Source organism: Nannospalax galili, unplaced genomic scaffold (genome assembly GCF_000622305.1).
Source record: "Nannospalax galili isolate Female #2095 unplaced genomic scaffold, S.galili_v1.0 scaffold1009, whole genome shotgun sequence".
NCBI lineage: Eukaryota > Metazoa > Chordata > Mammalia > Rodentia > Spalacidae > Nannospalax > Nannospalax galili.
Window position 1 is genome coordinate 433,348 of NW_008360054.1, and position 11,710 is coordinate 445,057.

General features: G+C 46.2%; 1 protein-coding gene across 1 annotated transcript in view; it reads right to left on the minus strand.

Moving 5' to 3' along the window:
• Positions 1–1,269: 1,269 nt before the first annotated feature.
• The window catches only part of Fbn3 (fibrillin 3), an 87,918-nt gene continuing 77,477 nt past the window's right edge, over positions 1,270–11,710 (minus strand). Inside the window, 7 exon segments of the mRNA XM_008824159.1 lie at positions 1,270–1,565; positions 1,568–1,595; positions 5,448–5,598; positions 8,060–8,088; positions 8,090–8,295; positions 9,757–9,876; positions 9,976–10,104. Coding sequence (XP_008822381.1) covers positions 1,270–1,565; positions 1,568–1,595; positions 5,448–5,598; positions 8,060–8,088; positions 8,090–8,295; positions 9,757–9,876; positions 9,976–10,104 — 959 coding nt within the window.

Consider the following 11,710-nt stretch of genomic DNA (forward strand, 5'->3'; position numbering starts at 1 on the left):
AGCTGGGCTACAGAGAGACTCTGTCTCAAAAAATCAAAAACAAGCTAGGCATGGTGGTGGTGCCTGCCTTTAATCCCAGAACTGGGGATGCAGAAGCAGATAGATCTCTGTGAGTTTGAGGTCTGGTCTCCATAGCGAATCCAGGCCAGCAGGGCCTACAGGGAGACCAGGCCAATCTTTAAAAAACTGGGGGTAGGCATAGAAGCCACCTATAATCCCAGCACTCAGGAGGCAGAGGATTCAATGAGAGATCCTCCCTCAAAGTAGAGAGTGATCAAGGAAGACACCTGACATCAACAGCAAGACTCCATATGCAAGCACACAAATATCCACACACCCATGCACACATGTACACATACATGGATGCTCACCCCAGACATAAACACACACACACACACACACACACACACACCACATACACATGCAAAAAGAAAAGGAAAAAACCCAAGGTGGATAGCACAAGGAATGTTACCCAAGGTTGCTCTTTGGCCTCCACATGCAGACACACAAGTACATCTGAGCACATGCACATATGCAAAAGTCATAATGAAGCTCATTGTGTGTAATTAACATATGCTAATACAAACAGACTTTATTTTACTTAAAATGTATGAGTGTTTCACTTGCATGCATGTATGTAAGTGTACCATGTGCATGCAGTGCCTGTAGAGGGCAGAAGAGGATGACTGATCCTCTAACTCCTCCAGGCAGGAGTTAAAAGCAACATCTAGTTATTTGAGAACTTGTCCATATACAGGCAGATTTAACCCACGATAACTTTGCTTTCTCCGCTTTTGATGGAAAGTGCCTTTAGAATCCCAGCTCCAGTTCCAGGGAATGAACATGGTAGCCAAGGTTGTGGGGGTCAAGGACTACCTTTTTGTTTCTCTGAGTGGTGAACCCCACACCCACCCCAGTCACCTATTCTCCTGCCCCACCACTGTCCCACCCCTGGGGCAAGCCACAGTGCAGTACAGAAGTTTAAGCCTGAGAAAGACCACAATCAGTGAATGCCAGGCTCCCTTCCTGCTGACCCTGGATATGGGCTATGAAACTGCTAGCTGTTTCCAGGAGAGGCTGAGGTGTTGGGGGTTCCTCAGGCTGACACAGGCTGGGGTCCTCTGAGGTTATAGTATAGTGTTCCACTCTTCCTGAGTTTTAAGGTTCGACCTGGTCAGCTGTTGCCACCAGGGACCAAGCAGTTGTATCCAGCTCCAGGATCTCCACATTCCACAAGGACTTTGGGACTCATCAAATGGCTTCTCCAACTCAGAGCAGCTGCAGTTGAACGTTCAGCCGCAAGGCTCAGCTTTCTGGCCCTGGTCCAATGCCTGGAACTCCTACCATGCTTATCACCTCTAGCTGGTACATCCCAGGTCTGGGTCTCCGATGGCCCAGCTGTAGGGAGCTGAGGCTGTCCGGGTGACTCATGTGGAAGAAACCATGTTTGTTACCGTGGGCGATGACATAGCGGACCCAGCCTTCCAGACTCTCAAGAGCTAGTCCCAATTCTAAAATATGCTTGGCCTGGCCCAGGCGTGAGAGGCTCAGGGCCAAGTCAAGGGGACTTCTGTGTCAAGGGTGGCTAGGCTCACCTAGAGGGAGAGACCAGGTGAACCATCGATCAGAGGCTGGGTAAATGGGGATACAGTGGATAGGGGGCAATCTATAAGGTGAGATTTCCTGTATATTCTTTCTGGGTTTCTTTGTCTAGCCATCCATCCACAAGGCCAAGGTCAGCTTACATTGAGAACATAACAGCACAAGACTAAGACTGGCTATTCTGTGAAGGGGCTGGGGAGAAGGCTCAATTGGCAAAGTGCTTGCCCTGTAAGGATGAGGACCCGAGTTCAGATCCCTAGCACCCACATAAAAAGCTGGGTAAAGCTGGGTGTGGTAGCACATATCTTTAAGCCCAGCACTTGGGAGGCAGAGCTAGGCAGATCTCTGAGTTCAAGGCCAGCCTGGCCTACTACTAGGGAGTTCCAGGCCAACTGGGGCTACAGGGAGACCCTGTTTCTCTAAAAAACCAACCAACCAACCAACCAGCCAACCAACCAACCAAACAAACAAACAAAATAAAATAAAAAACAAAAAAACAAACAAAAAAAACCACCCCTGGGTAAAATAGTGCATGCTGCAATTCCAGCACTGGAGAAGCCTAAACAGGAGGATTCCCCAGAGCTTACTGACCAGTGGGGGAGCTCCAGTCTGTGGGAAAGCCTGTCTCAAAAAATAAGGTGGAAGGGCTGGATAGACTGGCTGCTCTTGCAGAGGACCTGGGTTTGGTTCCTAGCACTCACATGGCAGCTAACAATTACCTGTAACTCCAGTTCCAGGGGCTCTGATGCCTCTTTTGACCACCTCAGCCACCAAGATATATGTGGTGCACCTACATACATGCAGGTAAAACACTTGTACACATAAAATAAAATAAAATAAAAATAAATCTAAAAATCTGAGAAAAAAATAATAAGGCAGAGCTGGGACTATGAGATGGCTCAGCAGGTAAAGGTACTTACCATCAAGCCTGAATGATTGAGTTTGATCCCTTAGACCCACATGGTGGAAGGAGAGAACCAATTCCAGCAAGTTGACTGACCTCCACATGATCATGTATACACACACACAAAACAAATAAGTGCATAATAATAGAGAGAGAGAGCAATTGAGAAAGATACCAATGCTGACCTCTACATGTAAGACACACACACACACAAAGTATATGACAATAATAATAATAATAATAATAATAATAATAATAATAATAATGTCAGCCAGGCATAGTGGCACATGCTTTTAATCTCAGAACTCAGGAGGCAGAGGCAGGCCAATCTCTGTGAGTTTAAGGCCAGCGTGGTCTACAGGGAGACCCTATCTCAAAATGCAAAACAAAAGAAAACCAAACCAGCCCCCTCAAAGATGGTGAGCAATTGAGAAAGACACTGATACTGACCTCTGATTTTCACATGTACACACACACACACACACACACACACACATACACACACACACACTCACTCCCCACCAAAGAAAAACAAAACAAACAAAAACCAAAACGTAGCTGTTAGGGGATCAAAGACTTGCCTGGAAGACCCAGCTAGCAGGTCAGGCAGATAGCACCAGGTTCCAGAACCCAGAGGTGGCTAGAGGCAGCCCAGGCGACTGGTATTGTAATTGTAAAACAAACTATCTCCCCCAGAGGATGCCAGAATGGACAGAGACCCAAACAGGACACCCAGCTGGGACAGAAAACGAGCAAGGCAGGTCTCAGAAGAGCCTTCCGCTGGCTTCCGCTGTACTTCCTCTATCTGGCTCTCTTTGAGAGGCCCCTGTGTACACATGACAAGCTCTCCTTTATTTGAGCTCTGAAGAGATTTCCTGGTCCTGGCAGCTCGACAGCGCCTTCAATAAGCCGATGGGTCTCAATAGAAGGCCATCCCAGGCTGGGTGATGTATCTGATTCCACAGAAGTTTATCTGTGTTTACTTCTTTCTTTGTTGTGTGCTGTGCTCTGTCTGTTCCACCTCATTTACATGCTTGTGCAGTGACCTGCTGCTGCATTCAAGGGAAAACTTTTTATCTCCCAGTCTCTGGTACTGGGAAACTCCTCCTTTCTGAGGAGCATGGCTCAGACCTATGCTCTTACTGCCACCTGCTGTCACACAGTGGGTATTGCAGGAAAATGCACACTGAGTATCCCTGTCCACAACTCACTGCGTCCAGGATCCCCAACAACCATTCAACTCTCATAGAAAACCAAAGGCTGGGGCTGGAGAGATGGCTTAATGGTTATTAAGAGCAAGTGGCTGCTCTTGTAGAGGACCCTGGTTTGGTTCCCAGCACCCACCTGACCGCTAACAACTCCAGTTTTAAGAGTTCTGATACTGTCTTCTAGCCTCCATGGGTATTGCATACATGGGGTACATTTACATTGGTGCAGGCAAAACACTCATACACATAAATAATAAATAAGCAAATAAAGAAAAGAAAAAGAGAAGAAAACCAAGGGCTAGCAATACAGTAGCAAATGACAGTTAACTATGAGATAATTTATATAGTGAAACTTTTTCTGAGCAAGGGGAAGAAAAACAATTGAAGCAAAAATAAGGTGAACGAATGCATTCACACTTAGTTAATCACATACTGAAGGTCTCTAAATCTAGCATGCCCATCCTGGATTTGTTTCTCACTGTAACATGGATCATATTTATCATATGTTATAAAACATGTTGTATTTTAGGGACTGGAGAGATTGCTCAGTGGTTAAGAGCACAGAAGATCTGGGTTCAGTTCCCACACCCACATGGTAGCTAACAACCGTCCTTAACTCCAGTTCCAGAGGATTCAGTGCCCTCTTCTGGTCTCCACACTCCACAGGCATTACACACACGTGTTACACTTATCCATGTAGGCAAAACACTCAGACATATAAAATAAAAAAAATTAAAACAAAATCATCCTGTATTTTGCTGATGTCTTGTCTTCCCTGACCCCACAAGAATACTAGTCTCAGGAAGGAAGGGACATTTGTTTTTCTGTTCACTTGGTACTCCAAAGTGAGGGACTAAATACCTGATAGGCAGATAGGCAGAGGAAGAAACAAAGGAACTTTCTTTTTCCACCTGAGAGAAAGGCTTGAAGGCTTCTTCTCTCACTGGCAAGGTAGGGCTCCTTTTCTGGCTGACTAGTCCTGACCAATTTAGGTAAGACCAAGACCAGTTCTGGACATATTTCAGCTTGGAACTTTGACCTATGGGCTCTCTCTTCTTTGATTAAGTTGACCAATCCAAAACCAGGATAGGGGAACCTGCCCCATACCACCAAAAACACTTAGTAAAGCCCAAGCCCTCTTGGGGGCATTGGATTTTGTGGTTTCTGAATCCTCTCTCCACTTGTGGAGAGCTTTTCTCTCTGTATGAGTGTGTGTATGTATGTGTTTCTTTACTTCCACCTTTTAATTCTTTTGTTGGTGAAAGAAAGGAACCTGATCAAGACCCTTATATGGTAACCAAGGCTTGGCCAGGGTAGGTATAGAAGGTGCCTTAATTGAAGTAACAAAAAGCCAGAAGCTGTGCCCCTAGAGAGTCCCCAAGAAAAATACAACGGAAATGGAAAGACTTGGGCAGGCACTATGATGTGTGGGATAAGTTGCAACATGCAGTCTAAGGATTCTCTCTCCCTACTCTCTCTCTCTCCTCTTTTCCCCTCTCTCTCCTTTTTATTTCCATAACAAAGACTCATGTAGCCCAGACTGACCTTGAATTCACTATGTAGCAGAGGATGATGCTCATTTTATGGGTGCTTGGGATCTCATGCATGCTAGGCAAGTACTTTCCCAACTGAGCTACCTTCCCTAGCTAGTATTCTTTCTTGAGGGACCACAGCTTCCTTCCCACCCTCAGATAGCCCCCTGGTTGCCCTACCCAGCGCAGTCCCCCTGGCACCTGGTAGCTCCCATGGATGCTGTGTTGTGCTCGGTCCTGAGGGGGGAGGCCAATGATCCTGCATTCATAGCAGGCTTCAGGTGAGAACAGCTTCTCCTCCTCTGGGGTGTCTGGAGAGCCAGGGCCGAAGTTGAGGCCAGAGATGCAGTGCCTGAGCCAGACGGTGTGGGGGTAGCTTTCAGGGGCAGTCTGATGGCACCTCCCCAACCATCTCCCATCATTCCTTGCACCCTCATTCTAAGACACAGGCACAGAGGCTGTTGTGAAAATGAATGTGTGCATGCATGTGCTGGCATGACTGTGTGTGTATATATATCAATGTATGCCTACATGAGGCATGTGTGTATGTGTCCTTTGATATACCTGGGCATCAGTGTGAACACAAGAATAGGATGACATGCATGCAATGGAACAGATGAATGTACCCTTGTGGACCCAGGGGTGTACACATGTATGCCTGTGTGCATACATGGAAGATGGTGTGCACATACACATTTGCCCACTGGTGTGTTTGTGTTGTGAGTACAGTCAGCCCTCCGTATGCACAGTCAACCCTCTGCAGCCACAGATTCCACATCTTCATATTTAACTGGTTAGTCAAAGACTGAAGATATTACAATGCTTCTGGTATGTAATACTAGTTAGAACTATCTTGGTTACCTCCCTACTGAACACATAGAAGCTTCTTTCCATGTCAGTATTCCCTAAACAACACAGAGTAACAATATTCCCTAAACAAAGCAGTGCAACAATTACCCTGGGTTTACTTTGTATCAGGTGTTATAACTCATGTAGAGATATTTACTTACTATTATATTTTATTATTTTGACACAGGGTATTACTATGTAGCCTTGGCTGTCCCGAAACTCTCTATGTCCACCAGGCTGGTCTTGAGCTCATAGAGATCTGCCTTGCCTCTGCTTTCCAAGTGCTGTGATTAAGGGGTGTGTGCCACTATGCTGGGATTTTTAAATAAAATTTTATGTGTATGAGTGCTTTTCCTGTGTGTGTGTAAGTGCACTATGTGTATGCAACGTCCATAGAGGACATTGGATGCCCTGGAACTGGAGTTATGAATGGTTGTTAGCCACCAATGTGGGTGCTGAAAACCGAACCTGGGTCTTCTTCAAGAGCAGCCAGTGCTCTTAATTGCGGAGTCAATGTCTTCAGCCCTACTGGATTTGTTTTTGAGACAGGGTCTCATGTAGCCCAGGTTGGCCTCAGACTCACTATGTAGCAGAGGATGGTCTTGAACTCCTGATCCTCCTGCCTCACCTTCCAAGTGCTGGCATACAGGTATGCACCCCCCCCCGCCCCATTTATGATGTACTGGCAATGGAACATGGGGTCTCATGCATGCTGGAAAGCATTCTACCCACTGAACAACATTCCCAGGCAGAGCAGATTTTGAGTATATGGGAGGGTGTGCACACGTCTATGCAAATACTTTGTCATTTTACATAGGGGATTTGAACAGTCTTGGATTTTGGGTATCCATGGTATTACAGGTATTCCAACATGAAGGGAAGCTCCCTACAGCTCAAGAAGTTGTTTTTGTTGTCGTTGTTTTTATTTTGAGACGGGTCCCACTAAGTAGCTTTGGCTGACCCACAACTTGCTATGGAGACCAGGGAGGACATGAAAGCTCAGAGATCCACCTGCTCTGAGCGCTGGGATTAAAGGTGTGTGCCACCATAATGGCCAACTCAGTACTCAGTAAGTTTAAAGTGAGGTTCCTTAGGACTCAGAAAGTAAACAAAAGGGGGTCTCTGGAGAGTCAATTGAATAGTTCAGACCACTGGCTGCTCTTACAGCGCACCCAGGTTCAAGTCCCAGCATGATGGCTAACAATCACCTGTAACTCTGGTTCCAGGGGTCCAGCATGCACTCAGCTACTCAACCACACATACATACAAACACATAAAATAATAAAAAGTGAACAACTCACGAGTTTCAGGAAGTCCCTGAAGCTTACAAGATTCAGCCTCCCCCGTTTTATAAGCAATGAAGAGTGCTGAGAAGACGAGACTCTCCAATCTGTCAAGCTGCCTGCAAGTCACGCAGTGAGCTCCAGGTTTCCAGACTTGGTGAGTCATTACCCAGCTGGTCTTCAGTGATCCAGCTGTCCCTGAGTCACCCTTGCTCCTTAAGTAAACTCCTTGGTACACACACCAAATTTGACTCGTTATGCTTTGTCAACTGCTCCTTATTTGGGGTGAGTAGACCTTTGCTGACATTGGCACCAGGAACAACAGTGTCTGGGTGCGGATCTTCCATGGATACTGAGGATGACTGTATGGTGCAAGTCAGCACACACACACACACACACACACACACACAGTGTTCACGTGTGCTTCCTCATGTGTAAAAACAAGGATGTATCACTGGCCATTGATTGTTCTGAGTTGTGGGTGCACACAGCCTGCGTGTCACTGGGATAATTGTACACACACACGCACACACGCACACACACACACACACATGTACACACAGAGGGAGCTTTTCTGGTGAATTCTCAGAAATTCTGGTATGTGTTTATGAGCCCAGCATGCATGATCAAGGCACACAGTATGTGCCCTTCCATCCTTGCCTACTCCACTAGAGCTCTTACCCTTGCCCAACTCAGAAGTAGCCTTGGGGGACAGCCACACAAGAAGCCTCCAGGCATGTTGGCACAACCATAGCTGCAGGGGTTACCTTGCTTGGCACACTCATCCACATCCTGGCAGCCTCTGAAGGCCTGGTTGAAGTTGAAGCCAGAGGGGCAGACACAGTGGAGGCCACCAGGTGTGTTGTGGCAAGAAGCACTGCCACAGGCCATGGGTGACAATGCACACTCATTCTCATCTGTGGGGAGGAAAGAGAGGAGGGATGGGATGGAGGAAGTCTTATATTCCTGGATCCTTCCATCTGGAATATACATTGCACTGTGCTGCACTTACGGCAGACAGTAGTAATCAATCAAAGTACTTTTTACTGTGCACAAAGCCTCCAGTAAGCTCACTAGGAGCTCTCAGACTATATCTTCCTTCCTCCACATCTCCACCTCCCTCTCCCCGGAGCCTATTATGTTCCCTCACTCGTCCCAGCCTCTGCTGCCAAGCCTATGAGAGTTGTGAAGTTAGGTGACAGGTCTCAGGAGAGTGAGTGGGACCCACAAAAACAGAAGGTGAAAGCTAGGTTAGGGGAGAAACACAGAGAAGTGATGAAGATGAGGCTATTCAATATGAGAGCTTGGGGCAGCAAATATATGGGGAGGATTGTGATGCAGGAGGCAAGCTTTTAACATGGGAGCCTCTGAAATAGGTATGACAAAGATGCAGCACACATGTGTTAAAGGCTCATTGCTGTGCCCATGGCAGACATCACTAATCAACCACATCATTCTTTCCAATGCATCTATGGCAGACATTGCCAAACTAATTCCTTCATGGCAGACATTGCTAATCAATGAAAGCATTATTTTTTTCTGCTGCACTGGTAGCAGACATTGCTAATCAACCAAACCATTCTTTTCATTACATCTATAGCAGACATCACTAATTCTTTCTATTACACCCACGGCAGACATTGCTAATCAATCACAGTTTTTTTTTCCTGCTGTGCCCATTCACTGCAGACATCACTAACCAGCCACAAACCACTCTTTTTACTGCATCTGTGGCAGACATTGATAATTCTTTCTGCTATGTCCATCTATGGCAGACATTGCTTATCAATCGCAGGTACTTTTTCTTTTTTCTATGCCCATGGCAGACAATGCTAATCAATCACAGCATTCTTCCTTTTGCACCCTTGGCAGACATTGTTAATCAATATCAGCCTTCTTGGTGCTGTATTCTTCCCTAGTAACTGGGCCTCCACTGTGTAATGAATGGATTTAAGCACTATGCCCATGCTTGTTTATCTGTCCAATGACTTTTGAGGGACCAACCTGGCTGGCCCATTTGGGTTTTAAAAAATATTTTACTTATTTTCAGTTTATATGTATATGAGTGTTTTGCCTGCATGAAAGTGCACCTATGCATGCACTTTCATGGCATGGAGGCCAGCAGAAGGTGTCAAACCTTCAGTAACTGAAATCACTGAATGATTGTTAGCTACCATGTGGGTGCTGGGATCTAAAGCTGAATCCTCTGCAAGAGCTACCAGTGCTCTTAACCACCAAGCCAGCTCTCCACCCTCAATCCCTGATTTGATTTTTGGAATGGGCAGCTTGTCACAACATATGGAGGGAGGTGGCTCCTACTTGCCTGCTCTGGGAAGATTCTGGTGGGAGCTGACTTCCTTCTAACCCTTGCCACTCACCCACACACTGGGTCCACTAGGAATGCTGGGTGAAGCCCTGGGGGCAGCTACAACGATAGCCTCCCAGCTCGTTCTGACAGCCATGTTGGCAGCAATGGGGCTCATTACATTCATTTATGTCTGAGACATAGAAAGAGAAAGATAAAGAGGGAGAGAGGCTTGGTAGGTGGTCCTCAGGACCATCCTCCAAACTCAGACCCCACCCAAGTCCCACTTCACCTTTACAGCTGTGGCCAGAACTGTCCAGGATGAAGCATAGATCACACTCGCACTGGAAGCTGCCTGGGGTGTTGTGGCATTGTCCACGGATGCCACATGGGCCAGGCTGGGCCAAGCACTCATCATTGTCTGTAGAAGACAGAGTATGGGCAGGGTCGCCTAATGGTTAGAGGTGCATATGGAGGATCACCATGCTGGTGTGACTCCAGATGCATTGTGTGGCTTCAGGGAAGTAAACTGCTCTTTCTGTACTGGTTTCTCCTACTGTGGAATGAGATACGAATAATTCCTAGTGCACAGAATTGCACTGGCACTACATTGTGGTTATGCCTTAATAAAGAAACAGCCTGACTCTTAGCATGCATTTGAAGGCCAAAAGCAGACTTGAGTTGCCAAGAACCTATTCCTTCAGATTTCTCTTGGAATTGTGCTCCTGAGCCAGGCATCATTTATTCTTTTATTTATTTAGAAATCTTTTTGATTTATTTTAAAATTTATTTATTTTTATTTTATGTGTATGAGCGTTTTGTTTACATGGATGTTGGTACATCATGTGCATGCAGTGTGTGTGTAGGCTAGAAAAGGGCATCAGATCTCCTGGAACTGAAGTTACTGATGGTTGTTAGCCACCATGTGGGTGCTGGGAACTGAACCCAGGTTCCTCTGCAAAAGCAACCAGTGCTCTTAACTGAGTCATCTCTCCAGCCCCACTTACCCTTTTATTAAAACAGTATATTCAGCATGAAATGGGAAGTAAAAGTCAGATACACCTTTATGTTATCAGAATATTGTCCTTTGATTCCCTAGACCTAGAATATCACACACACAACTATAAACAGATGGTCCTCAATTTCTTTCATTGTTTGCAGTGAGAAAAGCAGTTGCTTGCAGCACAATGATATGTAAAACATACACAACTACGTTCATACACTATCTTGGGAAGGCAAAATGGGGTCCTGAGAGGTTAAGGGTAACTGGAGGAGCACCTGGCTCAGTGAGCTTGTTTACATTATAAGTAAGCTTAAGGAAGAACAATCATTTCCACAGCCAGTGTTTGAGATGATGCATAGAAAATGCTTTACTTGAACCTCAATGTGTGTGACCGTGGTGACTGGCTCTCCCTGTCTGTGCCTCAGGTCCTTGGTTATAACATGGAGAGGGTAATTACCAGTCTTTGCATTTTAGGGTGAGAGTTCAGTTGATTTAACTACTCATGAAGGTGGGAGGGGGTTTTGGACAATTCTTGATGTGGGAGTAAGAGACCGCTTACTGGGCTGGGGATGTGGGTCAGCAGTAGAGCACTTGCTTAGCATGCACAAGGGTTTCATCCCTGGTACTGTAAAAAAAAAGTGAGCCAGCATGATGGTGCACACCTTTAATGCCAGCATTCAGGAGGCAGAGGCAGATGGATCTGTGAGTTTGAGGCTAGCCCCATCTACATGGTGAGACCATATCTCAAAAAAAAAAAAAAAAAAGTTAACAAAATCCTTAAGTGGCCAGGTGTGGTGGCACAGACTTGTAATCTCAGCTATTTGGAGGCTGAGGCAGGAGGATTTCAAGTTCAAGGCCAGTTAGGGAAAGTCAGAGAGCCCCTGTTGCAAAATAAAAAGTAAAAAGTGGGGCTGGGGAAGAAGTTCAGTCAGTAAAGTGCTTGCTGTGCAAGCCTGAGGACCTGGGGGTGGCGGCATGCACTCGTGATCCCAGCATACTGGGGTGGTGGCGGGGGGCAGGGTGG